Source organism: Marmota flaviventris, chromosome 4, assembly GCF_047511675.1.
Source record: "Marmota flaviventris isolate mMarFla1 chromosome 4, mMarFla1.hap1, whole genome shotgun sequence".
NCBI lineage: Eukaryota > Metazoa > Chordata > Mammalia > Rodentia > Sciuridae > Marmota > Marmota flaviventris.
Window position 1 is genome coordinate 61,636,446 of NC_092501.1, and position 16,803 is coordinate 61,653,248.

A 16,803-nucleotide genomic window follows, 5' to 3' on the forward strand; every position below is an offset into this window, starting at 1 on the left:
TAGAAATATTCATCTTTAGACAGGTTGTATAGTTACCACATAGCAAGAAACTGACCAAAAAAAAAAAAAAAGTAAACATTCAGGATAAAAATACTGCAAAGCATTATGGAATTTGAACTTAGCACTTTCCTAAATTTTAGTAGTTCCAACTATAGGAAAAATATAGCTGCTATAAGGATTGAGATGATTTAAGCTAACTCAAATATTCCCCAATTTTTAAAATCCATAGATTTTTATAGTTTTATTATAGTAACAAACAGTTGTCACAGTGAGATCTACACACATGTACAGAATTATTACATTTAAACTCATATAGAACAATATTTACATTTTAAGTTATACTTTTGAAAGTAGAACATGAAGTACAGCTGAAGTTTTACAGTAAGAAGAAAAATATACAAGACAAAAAGAGAGTCAACAGTACAACTATCCATCCTCCATATAACATGGACACTTTTTGTCAGAAAGCTACATCTTCTTAATCTGATCGTCCAAATCATCAAAATATGGATGATTCAGTGCCATTTTGCCAGAAATTCGTTTGGCAGGATCATAGACTAACATTTTCTGTAGGGGAGGAAAAAAAAATTAGAAAGTAAATCATTTTTTAAAAATCTCCATAAAACCTTAGCTTTTTTTTAACCAATAAACCATATGCAAATAAGGTTAATGAAAATCTACTAAATTCACATTTTCATTACTTTAACATCAAGCTACATAAATGTCTCATTCCTCCATATTTTACCCTCTAGCTCTAGAATAACCTACTCCTTAAATTACAGATCTCAACCTTTTTAACTTGTAAATTATAGTTCAGACACAGAGATATCTTTAAAACCAAGACATAAATTCAGGAAAGATATCTGGTTAATTATATTTACTTCGAGAATTAAATAGCCGTCTGAGTAATTTATAACATTCTTAAAATGTTGGCAATTAACTATAGTGGTTTTTGATGCAGCTTCCAATAAATTCCCAATTTAAAAACGAAAACAAACAGAAAACCCCATAGCACAATGTGTTATAAACAGCTAAATATGAATCATTAAATTAATTATGATCAGGCAATCTAGTATACAAATTATTTTACACATTACCTGGAAAAGTTTAGTATTGATCTTAAATTCTATCTTAAAAGAAATATTAACCTCAAAGACAGCCAATGAATAAGCAGACTAGATATTATATATTATATTATACATACATATATATATATGTATATAACTAGTTACCATTAGAACTCTTTTATGTATCTAACACTATATGAAGGGCTTTGGATATAGCATATCCATTAATCCTTACAACAAAAGTAATTGGGACCCTTGAGACTCAAAGAGTCTAGCAACTTGCCCAAATTCATAGAGCTAAGAAGCAATAAAGCTAGAATTTGAATCCTAGTTTAATTTATGATCAACTGGGGGAAATTTTTATCCCTCAGGGGAATTTTGGCAACATTGGAGACATTTTTTGATTGTCATGATGGGCGTATTTGTGTTCCCATCTAGAAGGTAGAGGACGGTGATGTTAAACCTACTACAATGAATGGAACAGTTTCAGTAATGAAGAATTATCTATTTAAGTTGTCAATTATGGCTACATCATAGAATCTTACTTAGGGCTTCTCTCCACAACTGGGAAATCTGAGCTTACATTTTGTGGCATGATTTATATATTACGAACAGAGCTCAAAGATCATCCTAAAAGATCTATTTCATTACAAAGCAATGTTTTTCTTTGTTTAAACTTGCCAGACTATTTATTTATTGGCACCATATTACCTGGGATTTGTAAAATTGGTTCATTCTAAAAATTCAAAACTTAAATATTATTCTAAGACAGGCTTCTGGAAGCAGGCCTTTTAAATAATTTTTGTCTTGTTTTAAAAGAAAACAGTTGTTAACTGGGAATAGAAATATAATAGAGGGGAAAGATTAAGAACTACATTAATCCTTCTAACCTTTATGATGAAGAAAACCAGGCACAAAGTAAAAACTGGAGTTCAGGTTATAAACAACTTTAATGACTAAAAATATCAAGCAGTAAGGAAAGCACCAATGTCTAGGATGAACAAAAAAATGGAACTTAGTAGTAAATACTGAGACAAAAAAGTTGGAAAGGAAGACTACAACTCACCAACTTAAAAAACTTTACAACTTTAATTAGGGCTGGGGTGTGTTCAGTGGTTGAGTGCTTGCCTAGTATGCATGAGCAATGCAAAATAAAAAACAGCGAAAAGGTGTTAACTCTAGTCTCTCCTTTAGATCATGAACAACAACCTATCAGATTAAAAACAAAAGAACTTTCATGCTAACTAATTCTCTTCTCTCTAGTGTTTCTTTTTTTTTTAATATTTATTTTTTAGTTTTCGGCAGACACAACATCTTTGTTTGTATGTGGTGCTGAGGATAGAACCTGGGCTGCAGGCATGCCAGGCGAGCGCGCTACCGCTTGAGCCATATCCCCAGCCCACTCTATATAGTGTTTCTTGATAGCTAAAATGGTTCTAGTAATATAACAGACAACTAACTCAACAGATTTTGGTTTTCTTCCTATTTCCCAGGTAAAAGAAATGTTACTGAATATACCCAGTCATCAATGTTAAAGTCAGTATAATTATATATTACACTATATCACTGAAAGCATACAGAGAGCTTTCTCACCGAGAGCAAATCCAAGCCATTTTCATCCAAGTTTTTGACATGGGATGCCAGGCTTCCTGGTTTCCACTTGGGAAATGTATTCTTATAATCCTGTAAAGATTCCACTTCTGGCCACACTTCATTGTTGGGAGTGCCCAAAGCTCTAAAAAAATCATAGCAAAATAGGAAACTGTCATTTAAGGCAAAAATACTATCTTGTTATATACATATTTATTACTTAAAAAAATTAACAGCTTAGTTATAAAAATACCTGAAAATCCTGAAGAGTTGATCAATTTCTGAATCTCCATGAAAAAGTGGTTTCTTAGTTGCCAATTCTGCAAATATGGTGCCTATACTCCAAATATCAACTGGAGTGGAGTAACGAGCTGACCCCAGCAATACTTCAGGAGATCTATACCAGAGTGTTACTACCTGTTACAAAGCAAAAAATATACAGAATAAATGTGGTATATTAAACTACCTAAATTTCCTTTAGAATGTTGTAAAATTGCAACTAATAACACTGTTTGTCAATTAACTATACACAGAGTATTAAAATTAAGCTAAATATTTCATTCAAGTTCTACTCTTTAGGGAAAAAAAATAAATACTAAATCTTTTTTTGCTTTTCAAGTCATTAAACAGTTATATAGGGCTGGGGTTGTGGCTCAGTGGTAGAGTGCTCACTGAGCATGTGTGAGGCCCTGGGTTCTATCTTCAGCACCACATAAAGATAAATAAAAGTATTATGTCAATCTACAATTAAAAATTATTAAAAAAAAATTTTTTTAAAAAAGTTATATAGCTGGGCACAGTGGCACAAGCCAGTAATCCCAGCAGCTTGGGAAGCTGAGGCAGGAGGATCATCAGTTCAAAGACCTGTCTCTAAATATTTTTAAAAATGGCTAGTGATATGGCTCAGTGGTTGAACGCCCCTGAGTTCAATCCCCAGTAACAAAAAGCAAAACAAAACAAACAACAAAAAAACCCAGTGATATAGGTTATCAAAAAACAAAACAAAAAACCCTATTGCTATAGATTTGGAGGTGATATTCTTTAAAATGAAGATTCTGCTTGCATGCTAAAACAGTATACAAATAAGAAACATGAATAAACCGTGTTAGTTTATTCATGATCTAGAACTAATTAATCATTTTAGTATATTTATCAGAATGATAGAAATATCAACTCTAACTTAGAACAAAGCTAATGAGCTCAAACAGCATTTATTTAAACCAAAGAGAACCAAATAATTTATTTATGCAGTCATGGAAAAAATAATAAAAAGGAATAAGAAGAAGCCAAAACATCTATTCAGAAAGTTATTATCTGCAGTCAGTCTTCAGGTGAAACTGTATACAACTCCAAAAAGACACAGGTTTTTAACAGTCCTTTACTATACAATCCAACATTTGCTTTCCCTCCAGAAACACCAAATGAAATGCCAACCCTTCAACACAACACTGGCAACATGACAAGGAGGCTGGGGTGTAGCTTAGTGAAGAGAACTTGCCTAGGATGAGAAAAGCCATGGTTTGACCTCCAGCACTACACATACACACACACACACACACACACACACACACACACAAAAAAAAAAAAAAAAACACCCAGGATTTTTATACACACACACATATATAAAAGCTTCTAAATGAATTATGTATCAGAAATAGTACCCCTTAAACAACGAAATCTTTTAATCAATCTTGTTGTGTATCAGGAAGCATCCAATTAGGAGACAGAAACCAGTGACTTGGGGAAAAGTTTAATATAAAGAATTAAACTATAACTGGACCAGAATAATGAGATTAATAAGAAATAATGAAAACTCACTTACCTCATGTGTATATACCCTAATAGGTATCCCAAAAGCTCTGGCAAGGCCAAAATCAGCTAGTTTAATTGTTCCTTTGTCATCAATCAATAGATTTTGAGGTTTTAAGTCTCTGTGAAGAACTCTTCTAGAGTGACAAAACACAATCCCCTGAAGGATTTGGTACAAATAACTCTAGAAAAGGAAATATAAGTTAGAAACATAATCTTACAAAATACAATTTTCTAAGTATTATTAACCAATTTGTTTTAATGATATAAGAAATAATGACGTAGGGAAGTGATTTACCAAAAAAGCCTTCAGGTCTTTTGAGACTAACAAGCATTTGTGTGCTGGAAGTCCATTTATATGTCTATCTTATTGATAGACATTCACCTATGGGCACATTTATAGTCAGATGATATCCATATGAACTCATTTAGTCCTATTTTACTAATTTTGGGACCTCTTATCCTTCAAGTCACAAGTTCTTTTTGAGTTTCTTGATCTTCCTTCTATGCACTTACATCAACACTGTTTCTCTGTTGAATAAGGTTGTTCTTTTCATTTCTATCTTTCATCTTTACACATATATTTCCTCTTTGAAACCAATAGCCACAGATTCAAAAAAATGGCAAAGAGGATATTATGATTATGTATTTAAATGTACACAATCACAAAATTGCTATTTAGTAGTTCAGAAGTGTTTTATATGATATTAACCAAGAACAATGTAATTAACATTTGAAGCAACATGGGTATTACAGAAATATATAGTACTCATATAAAACAATGACTTAATTTTGAAATTGGAAAATACATAAAACCAATAAGAAAACTGGCTAGCTATTTAGGAAGCTGGGTGTATGTACCCTAGTTCTTAAACCAAAATAAATATTTGATCCATGCAGAATTTAAAGCAAAGAAGTGGGAAGGGGCTAAGAGACAGACTTACTGAAACTACTAGAAAGATTGTCATTTATTATTCTGAATAAGCTATTTATAAATGACTCTAAGCTATTTATAATTGATTATCAACTAAACATGAATGTTTCAGAGTAAATTGCTACGAATTTTTAAAGGGCAATTGGCAATATCTACCAAGATCTTAAATGTAAACAAACCATCTTCAACTTAGTTCCAGTTCTAAGAATTTATCCTATAAGGTGAAACACAAAGATAAATATATAAGAATATTTACTGCAATATTGCTCATAAGAGTAACAATCACCAAAATGGAAAATAACTGTCCATCAATATGAAATTGGTTTAAATAAGCATAGCAAAAATATAAACAGACACAAATAGATATACACATCTAATAACTTTTCACACCCCAAATAATGTATATTAATAATGTATATATAAATGATTCCTTTTGTGTAAGGGCTACATGTTCATACACATACAGAGTGGACATAAATGTGTAAGATTACAATTAAAACTAACAATTACTGCCTCTAAGGAGCAGTTTGCTAAAGTTGGTATAAGGCACTTTTACTTTATATATAACAAATGTCTACAATACATTAATCAAATGTTTTAAACCAGAATAAAATAGAATCATCTGCCACTACCACACTGCTCCAGGCTTTTTTTTTTTTCTATATTATCTGTCAGCTAAGGAAAAACCAGAATGCCTTAGTTTTCAACAATAGAACATAGAGAATATCAGTTTTATGTTAGGCTCAGACACCATTTTTCACTAACTAGAAGCATTATCTGGCAACTAAACAGACAAATGTTAATCTAATCTATCTAATAATCTTTATAGGAGGAAATAAATAAAATATGAAATATTTTTTCTCATTCTATTTTCTAACACTTTTTCCAATCATAGTCTGACAAAACCCATGATTTCTACATAGATTCTTTACCTTTACAGTATATAAATAATAAAATTAGTAAGCTTCTTACCTTAACAAGTGAAGAATCCATGAACTGACCAGGAGGGATAGAATCCAGGTATTTCTTGAGATCCATGGAAAGGAATTCAAAGATGAGATATAACCTGGAATCCTGCATGAGCACATCTTGAAGGCTGAGAATAAAAACGTGAAAAAAAAAAAAAAAAAAAAGCGCAAACCTGTTTCACAAAAATAGTTGAGTAAATTTCATAGTGATTATTATAAAAAGTGGGCTTAGAGGAGATGGCAACTCCCCTATTTTCTGTAAAGAACCTCAGTGCAAAGCTAGAATTTGAGAAAGGGCAATTTAAAATTAGGAGATACTAATTTAAAAGGGCAATTTAAAATTAGGAGATACTAATTTATAAATAACCTATATTCCAAAAGAACATGTATTATCTAGGATGGCTGCTCATTGCTCAGAGCTTGTCTTTCCATTTAAGTAAGTAGAAATAAACTTAAGGAAAACCTAACCTTAATAGCTGCTCCCTATCTCCAGCCCAAGCAAAATACAATTAGGTTCTAAGCTGAACCATAGGAGGACCATTCCTGAAAACACCCTAACACTTTTTCCAATCACAGTCAGACAAAGCTTATATAATCTTTTCCCCCCTCCTGTTTCATCTGACCTAGGTACCTGGTTTTAGGACAGAGGATAATGAGAGACCAGAGCCCCCAGAGTGGGAGCACTGACAAAGCTCCATCAAAAGGGCTCCTTTTCTCCTATGGCCAGCTTTGTCATGCTTTTCCAGCCCCCAATACTAATTCTCATCACAAAGCTCTTAAGCCTATTTCTGTTTTTTGTTTTTTTTTTTTTTGGGGGGGGGGGTGGACTGGGGATTGAACTCAGGGGCACTCAACCACTGAGCCACATCCCCAGCCCTATTTTTACTTTATTTAGAGACAGGATCTCACCGAGTTGCTTAGCACCTCCCTGTTGCTGAGGCTGGCTTTGAACTCTAGATCCTCCTATCTCAGCCTCCCAAGCAGCTGGGATTACAGGTGAGCCAGGCCCCTGCTCCATTTCTGTTTTAACTTGTTTTTTTTTTTTTTTTTTTTTTTTTTTTTAACCCATGCCCAGCATGCACAATCAACAAAAAGAGTAGGACTTTATTCCACTGAGCAAAGTCAGACCAGAGACTAAGCAAATTTAAAAGGTTCCACACTGAAATTCACATTTGAAATAGTATGGGTAAAATAGTTTAAATCCAGATATTATACCATACCTGACTATATTTGGATGACGAAGTTCTTTTAATAGAGAAATTTCCCGAATTGCAGTACTAGGAACCCCTTCCTCTTCACTTTCTAGTCTGATTTTCTTCATGGCTACCACTTGACCTGTAGTTTTGTGTCTACCCTTATATACAACTCCATAAGTACCTGAAATAGACAAAGTAAATATCTGCTATGCAACACCCCACAAACTAAAAGTTCTTGCACATGATAGGCAAGTGCTCTGCCACTAAGATATGTCCCCAGCCTAAAACATTTTTTAAATAACTGAATTCCTTAAGTCGTCACCAGATAGAAATGTCTTTGTGGCCAGTTGGGAGGTTGTTTTACCCTCATTGCTTTCTAAAGGAAAGTGAGGGTAATTACAACCTATCACGTTTATGGTTTAGAAATAAAATTCAAGTAGACATCACAAGTTTTCCATAAATTTAAACTACCATTAATGCTGCAACACATGCAACAGAAGAAATGGATTGTTCACAAACTGAAATTTACCTCCTGCCACATATCCTACATGACTGAAAAAAAAAAAAAATTAGGCATAAAACAGTTTTAAAAATTGGGGCTCAGGAAATAGTATTAACAGGAGTTGTAGACAATGATGGGATTTGTTGTTACATATTCATACGTACATACAATAATATAATGCACCAATAAAAAAAGGGGTGGGGAGGAGGCAACGGTCCTTATCCAGAAAAGAGACAAAAAGACCATTTGTTTTTACTAAGTCTTTATTAGACCTAATAAAGCTCATACCATCTACTATGCACTAGGAAAATCTCATACCATTTGAAGTTAACAAAAAACACTAATTCTCATTATGTGGGCTTCAGATAATGAACAACAATGTCAATAAAAAGAATAGTAGAGTGGGAGGGAAGGTGGACACAGGGAATAGAAATGGCAATAAAGGCTAGCTAGCTAAAGTTCATACACATGCTGCACTTAATTCCCTAGATAAGTGCTTTAAAAAACAGGCTGGAGTTTCAGGGCAGTGTTGAACCCCTTGATATGTATAAATTTTGTTGAAGAGTTTTTGCTTTCCATGATATCGTTGTAACTTAAAAAATGATTAGAAGTAATCCTAGCTACTTAGTATGCTGAGACAAGAGGATCACAAGTTCCAGGCCAACCAGGGCAATTTAGGAGACCCTGCCTCAAAATAATATTTTATAAAAGTTGGATTATAGCTCAGTAGTAGAGAGCTTTGCCTAGTATGCAATAAGGTCCTGAAGTCAATCACCCAGTTTTTTCCTTTTTTGATACTAGGGAATGAACCTAGGAACACTTTACCACTGAGCTACAACCCCAGTTTTTTATTTTTTTGTTCAGATACAAAGAACTTGTGATTCTCCTCCCTCAGCCTCCCAAGTCAGTGGCATTATAGGTATGACCTGGAGAAAAAAAAATTTTTAAAGTGATTAAAATTCATTTTCCTATGGACATTTCTCTAAAAGTAGCAACATTTCAAAAAAGCCTAAGAGATCGGTTTAAGACTAACAGAAGACTTGTCCCAGAAAATCAAGGAAAAATAAAGTAGAACATGATCAAGTTATGGAAGCCTTGAATTGTAAGCAGTAAACCTCCATTTGACAAATATTTAGAGGTCATTATTAAATTCTAGCTAGGTGTCTACCATCATAAATATATTTATTCTCTATGACATTATCTTAAGACAGGAAAGAGTTCAAAGAGTAGAATGACAAATTCAGAAGAAACTGGATAACAACTTTGTAGTATTTGCAATGAGTAGTTTGGATATATTTTAAAATTAGGTTGTCCAAAGTGAAAAAAGACCTCAATGTCAAGAGGGATAAAATGCAGGCAGACATGTTCTAGATTACAGAGACTAAGACATTAACTGCCTTAGATCTTAACCCATGGATCTTTGGAAAATACCGAAAAAGTGTTTAGGGGTAAGCACATCTCTACAGCTTACTGCAAATGCATCAAAAAGAAAGACAAAAATGCAAAGATAATAAAGTATGACAAAACACATCTTGGTAAAGATGTTACAGATTTGTCATACAAATCTTTCAACTTATAAGTTCGAAATTGTTCCAAATTAAAGCTTTCTAAAAATCAGGCTGGGGGGCGGGGCAGGAGGGTGGGGGAAGCTCTCCTAAGTACTGAATCTGACTTCATGCATGTTAGGAAAGTGCTCCACTAACCAGCTACACCCCTAGCCTTTATTTTTGAAACAGGTTCTTGCTAAATTGCCCCAAGTTGGCCTCAAACTTTTGATCCTCCTTCCTCAGACTCTGAAGTAGCTGGGATTACAGGCATGTGCCACCACACCCAGCAGCTTAAAAATCAATACTAGCTTAAAATTGAATACTAGACTTAAACAAGGTTCCTGGCAGAAACGAAGGAAAATTCTGTATAGAGGACACCATTTAGGCTTCATATTATTTCCACAAGTTAATTTTTCAAAAACAATATGCAGCACACAATATCCAGCCAGGCAGCAAAATGAGAAGATTATACAAGCCAGAGCAATTAAAAAGAATATTAAGGATGTAAAGGGAATGAATGATTATATACAAAATTACTGGTTTTTAGAATAACTGCCAAGAGGCTAATAATATATCACAAAATTATATACTACTAATATACTAATCTCTGCTGCAGACACCAAAGCATATGGAATAAGTTATTAAGTATTTTCAAAACACAAGCATTGTAAGTATTTGGTGTCAGAAGCATAAAAGACTATGAGGGAGATCACCAGGAAATCATATTAAATTCTCTTGAAATGTAAACATTAAGTTATGTTAAAAAAAAAAAAATTAATGCACATTAGTGCTACCAGGTACCTTAATGGTTGTATTTTAATAAATTTACATGTTTGTACTTTACAGAAGTAGCATTGTTGAAGTACTTTTTAAAGCTCTTATGTTATTAAAATCACTCACCTTCCCCAATTTTCTCTATTTTGGTGTAGTCTTCCATTGTTACACAATAGGTATGACAGATCCTAAAATGAGGAGAAACACTAATTTGATTATATGCCACTAACTAAGTCTTAATGAGATCCTATATGAAAGCATTTTCTACAGTGCCTTCTCCAGTATATAAAGTATCCCATAGATATTATATTACTATTAAAGTAGTTACAAGAGTAGAGAATCCTGCAATAAGACTTTCCAACCCTTCTTAGCTCCTAAAAAAACACTGCATTTGTATATTCTATGCAGTACTTAGCTTGTTCAAAACAAATTAACCCTCAAATTCAGGCATCAACTTATTTATTCCAAATAGTTCAACAATGTTATTTGAATTTGTATGCTTTTTTTGAAAATGATTCAAAAGATACTATGTTTTAAAGACATGAGAAGAGAATCAAACTGGTCAGGTTTTTAACCATTAGAAATAAGATTTTGTTTAAAAACTGCAAAAAATGTAAATGTTTACAGTTGTTCCAGCGACAGTTTTAATCTTCTCCTTTGTTTTTAACAGCCACACAAACACATTCAAGATTGTGAAGAGTAGCACCCTAAAAGAAAATGAAAAGTGCAATTCCACAGATAATAAAACTGACAACCTGACATTCAAAACTACTTCAGCTGGTAAGTTTGCCAATGAAACTTCAAAAGCCCAAAATATAGTCACCTTGATAAATGATCCCTAAGAATTTAGATTGCTCACATTATCTTCAAAAAGAAAATTCAATCCAGAAAGTAGAGATAAATCTTAAAATGAGCCCTGGGAGAGGTATTAAACCAGCTGCCCTGGGGGTTTGACTTCAGGCACTGGTCACCTATGCTAACTTCCCGAAATGCCAATGGACAATTAACATTTCTTTCAACCAGGTTTGATACACCTTAACTGCAATAAAATTGTTGAGCTCGGCTTTTTAACAGAGAGCTAAAAATTAACTCAATTTCAAAGCTGAGCTCAGTTCCCTCCCACCGTTTTCTGGTTCTAACAATTTAAAATAAAGCATGCTACTTAATGCTTTACTAGCTGCAGGAGGTGAAATCTCAATGTTGGCATCTCCCTATCCAGAGACCTCCAGGTCTTTATGGGCCTGCAAGAAGTGCACACCAGTAACTTTTGTATTAGATTCTTTAAAAAACAAAAAAGTCAAGGATATGAGAACCCAAGTGTTTCTGTCTTTTAGTATTTCTTAGCCTTTCTGCCAATTCCATAGTATATAACGACCAACTATAATAAAGGAAAAACCCCAGTTCCTTCTGTCTTGGAGACTGGCTAAGCATTCTTAAAATATCCCAGTGGGCAAGGGTTACCGGCACAGGAACCCGAGAAGGCCCACAAATTCACGGATCGATTTCTCCAACAGCCCAAGTTTAAGGGACTCGCGTGGTCACCTGGCCAGGTGCGGTCAGTCTTGCCTTCCACCGCCGGAACGGGAAGGGGGAGCCCACGGGCCTAGGGCCGAGCCTGGCACCCGCAGCTCACTGCGGTCAAGCCAATGCAAGGATTTTGCTTCAACCGCGACCACAAAGCCTCCTCGGGCAAGTCAGCGGCCTCCTCCCGAGCACAGCTAACCCGGGCCCCAAACCGAAATTCAGGGCAGCCAAGAGCCTCCCTCAAACGCCAGGCCCGAGCCCCTGAGAAGGCCCTACCACCCTCAGAGGACGGGCCTGGCCCTCACACAGTCCCTGCAGCCCAGCCCAACTCCGAGCGATCACCCCGCTTCTCAACTCGCCCTCGGAGGTCCCCTGCCAGGCGGCGCCCAGAGGCATGACCCTGACCCCGGCAACTCTACCCGGCTTATGTTCCGGCGGGGGCCGCGGCGGCAGCTACCTGGTCTGCGACTCCACACTCAACTTCTAAGTGCCAGCTTTGAAGCCAAGTGCGAGCAGTTTCAAACTCACCGCGCTAAAGGGGATTGGATTCGCCAATCAGGTTACCCGTAGACTTTCAAAGGAACCAATCAGAGCCCAGCTACACTTGGGCTGGACTTCCCGGGAGGCTAGAGCGCGAAAGAAAGAGGAAACGGCGGCTGGGAGAAAGGAGGAGGGCGGGCGCCAACTGAATCTTTCATTCCAGTAGAGAATCGTCCTATTGTTTCTAGTCACAGGGAATCTACGATTCTCTGTTTTCATTTTTAATTTTTTTCCTCCCAGTACTGGTACAATTAAAATTTATTGCACTCAAATATCTCATGACAAAAGTGCTATTGTATTTACATAGAGATCCCATTACTTTCCCTCCTAATACTTAAGGTTAGTGTATAACTGTGCTTCTTCTTTTTTTTTTTTTTAACTTTTTTTTGTAGTTGTAGATGGACAGAATTCCTTTATTTTATTTGTTTATTTTTATGTGGTGTTGAGGATCGAACCCAGTGCCTCACACATGCTTGGCAAGCGCTCTGCCACTGTGCGACAGCTCCAGCCCTAATTGTGCTTTTTAAAATGACCAAAAAAAGCATATTTCAGGTATCATTACTAATAAGATAATGAAAAAGGCCTAGCGAGGTGGCGCATGCATGCCTGTAATCCCAGCAACTGGGGAGGCTGAGGTAGGAGGATCCCAGGTTCAAAGCCAGCCTCAGCAACAGGGAGGCCCTAAGTAACCCAGTGAGACCCTGTCTCTAAACAAAATGCAAAATAGGGCTGGGAATGTGACTCAGTGGTTGAGTGTCCCCAAGTTCAATCCCCACTACTCCACAACCCCAAAAAAGATAATGGAAAAGGAGATAATGGAAAACGGAGAGACATACTCAAAAGTATAAAGAAAAATTCCCAGTTGCATTTATGTACAATTCTGTGTAATATATAACTGTCCTTTGTTTTTACCTTATTTATTTAAGATTTTTATTATAAAATTTTGAATATTTTAAATTTTAAAATATTTTCACATTAGAATTTTTAAAGATTCCTTAAAACACAAAAATCCACAATTTTATGAAAAAGAGATCTAAATTATTTTGTAAGTAATCCAGTGTCAAAAGCTCTCTCTTCATTGCCCCTCCACCATGTTGTTGAGAGATTTCTTTGCCCTTTTTATTTTTTATTTTGAGATAAAATCATGCTAAATTGTTGAGGCTGGCCTCTAACTTGTGATCCTCCTGCCTCAACCTCACAGAGTAGCTGGGATTATAACTGTTCACCACTACACCTGGCTCTTAAGGCAGATTTCTACACTTCAACATCATTCCTAAGTCTTTGAGAAAATAAAACAGTAAAATAGAACTAGAGATTATGAGACTCTACCTAGCATGGATTTCTCTTTGCACTGATCCTAATGGGTCATAGAACAAAAACTGATTATCATGTTCTCTACAAAAAAAAATCAGAAGACCAGATTAAAATAAAGAATGAAACTAGTATATCACATGTATTTGAGTGTTTAATTCCTTTTTAACATAAAATAATGAGCCATGTCTGTCCTCTGGCCTATATGAATGCTCAGCCTTGACAAGTTTTTGCTCTTAGGAAACGAATAGAGTGCTTAGGATTCTTGACGGTAGATGTAGGAGCTTCAAAGCTCCTGCCTGACCCTACTAATTTGTGTGTGTGTGTGTGTGTGTGTGTGTTGCTGGGGATCAAATCCAGGGCCTCATGCATGCCAGGTAAGCACTCTACCACTGAGCTATATCCTCAACCCCCTAATAATGTTTTAAAATCCAAAATTCATTTTGTAAATGAAAACTGAATATTCCAGAGAAATGCTATCAGGCTGTTCTCTGCTAGTTTAAGATACTGATTATAGTGAATGATGATATGTCTTTCTCTCTGAGAGACTTAAGCAAGGAATTTATTTTATTTTATTTGAAAACAGCAAGCAATTAATTATATCCGTTTTACATTCAACAAACAGAAGACCTCATGCTTCCACAGCTGGGATGCTAGGTTTTTTCAATTTAACTCAATTATTTTTCTTTTTAAAGTTTTAGGGATTATTGTAAATGCATGCTACCTAATTAGCAGATACAGTTTATCATACTTTGGGTAAATTTCTATTCATTATCTCTAAAGTGCAACTCTATGTTTTATAGACACAAAAATGAGTAAGATAGAATTCCTGCCATAAATATTGAGGGTAGAGAAGCATGATGGTTATTTACATTTCTCTTCTGGTACTTAGGTTGTAACTTATGTAACGGGGCAAGATATAGGGGAAGACATAAGGAAAGAAATGATTAATTCTAATAGAAGAAGCAGCATCTGAACAAACACTGGAGAAAAGAATTATGGGGTGGGCCTTCCAAGCACTGTGCTTGTATGAGTAAAAGCACAGAGGCAGAAAGTCTGCCTCGTGATTGAGATGTTTCAATCATTGGATACAGGGAATACTGTTAGTATTAGGTAGGAATGGGAGTTTGGAGTCAGAATCTTGAAGAGCCCTGAATACTGTACAAAGGGGTCTGAGTAGGAGAGGTAATATACAGCTTTGGAACTATATTTTAAGAGATTAACCCTAGAGAGGGCATGAAATTTTCCTTCTTTTTTTTTTTCTTTCCAGTGGTACTGGGGATTGACCCCAGGGCTTCATGCATGCTAGGCAAGTACTCTACTACTGAGTTGCATTCCCAGCTACATTTAAAAAAAAAAAAAGACAATTTAAAAAAAAAGCAGGAAAGGATAGAAAGGATTATGCTTCTAAAATTTCATATTTATATTTTCATAAACTCTATTTTGCAAGGAAAAGAAAAGTTGGCACTGTACATGAGGTGTTTTGCTTGTTTTTTAGATAGAAGTACAAACTTAATATTTTTGTCCCTATCCAAATTTTTATGAATTCTTCATCCCCATTGTGATAGTATTTGAGATGGAGCCTTTGTAAGTAATTAGGATTAAATGAAGTATGTCATGAAGGTGGAGCCCTCATGATGGGATTGCTGATATTATAAGAAGAGACAAAGACACCTATGTAGCTCTCACTCTATAGTGTGAAGTTAGAGTGAGAAGACAGTTGTCTATGAAGCTAAAAGCCCTCTCCAAATCCCAGCTGTGCTCACTCTCTGGTCTTGGACTTTCAGCCTTCAGAACTGTGGGAGAATACATTTTTGCTGTTTAAACAGATTTTGCAACAGTAATCCAAGCTGAAGACAAGTTTGTTTTTTTAAAAAATTTAAAAACATTGTTGAAAATACATAAAATATAGTCATCCTCAGTATGTATGGGAGATTGGTTCCTTTTCAACATAGTTGTTTTGGCTTTCTACCTCATTATTGGTTATATCATGCAAATTTGTAGAATTTCTGTCAGGTTAAGAAAACATTGATCACATTTGTTTCACATCTAAGCAATTTGTCCTACTGCACTGTTTATGCCCTAAACCATCAGTCACTTTTTCATCACAGTGACAAAACACTTAAGAGAATCAACCTAAAAGTAATAAAAAAAAATTATTTTGGCCCACACTTTTAAAGGTTTCAATCCATGGTTGCTTGGCACTGTTGGTTTGGGCCTGTTGGTAAAGCAGAACATTATGGAAGAAAACACGTGGTGGAGCAAAGATGCTCGCCTCATAGTGGTCAGAAGGACCAAAGTTCCTATATCCCTTTCAGGGGCACACTTCCAGTGACCTCCCCTCTTTCTGATAGGCCCCACCTCCTACAGATTCTGCCATTTCCCTTTATTGCCAAGCTCTCAACACATGGGCCTTTAAGGGACATTCAAGATCCAAAGTATAGCACCTACAAACACAGGAATCATGGTAGAATTTAATTTGCATTGTTATAAATATTTCAGATTCAGGAAATTGTCTTGTACTTTTATAATTCCTTAGGCTATGTTAATGAGTATATTCCTGGCACAAAAGAAGTTCAGTTTAGACAAGGTAATAATGAAAACCAAAGTCTCTTCTGCTTATAATTTTATGCACTTGATTTTTTTTTTTTTTTTTTTTTTTTTGGTATGGAGCACTGAACCCAGGGATGCTTTACCACTGAGCTACATCCCCAGCCTTTTCTATTTTGAGACAGGATCTCACTATGTTGCTGAGGCTGGCCTGGAACTTGTGATCCTCTTGTCTCATTCTCTTGAGTTCCGGGATTACAGGCATGTACCACTGTGCCTAGCTATATCTAATAACTGGAAAAATTTTCCACAAGCTAGTTTCTCACTTTCCACAAGCTAGTTTCTTCTCTACTACCCATGTACTACAGGGTCAGATAAGCTCTTTGATCATAAACCCTAATTTCCAGATATCAAGAAAGTCAGCAGAAGGAGGAAGGAATATTCCTTCCCAGAGGCCTTGCCTGTGGTAGAACTTCTGGTAATAACTTGAA

The 16,803-nt window shown here is 35.5% G+C and overlaps 1 protein-coding gene across 4 annotated transcripts; it reads right to left on the reverse strand.

Annotated features, from left to right (window-relative positions):
* Positions 1–213: 213 nt before the first annotated feature.
* On the reverse strand, positions 214–12,435 carry Cdk1 (cyclin dependent kinase 1). Of its 4 annotated transcripts, none has more exons than XM_027931268.2 (8): positions 12,369–12,435; positions 10,514–10,575; positions 7,589–7,745; positions 6,373–6,496; positions 4,480–4,650; positions 2,911–3,074; positions 2,661–2,802; positions 214–567 (listed from the first exon to the last, which is right to left on the reverse strand). In XM_027931268.2, exons 2-8 carry the CDS (start codon positions 10,548–10,550, stop codon positions 469–471), a joined length of 894 nt encoding a protein of 297 aa, XP_027787069.2. In that variant the 5' UTR covers positions 10,551–10,575; positions 12,369–12,435; the 3' UTR covers positions 214–468. The 4 variants fall into 4 exon arrangements, with proteins under 4 accessions (XP_027787069.2, XP_027787068.2, XP_034491696.2 ...); XM_027931267.3 differs by having other exon boundaries at positions 12,331–12,412; XM_034635805.2 differs by lacking the exon at positions 12,369–12,435 and adding an exon at positions 11,930–11,949.
* Between the last annotated feature and the right edge of the window lie 4,368 nt (positions 12,436–16,803).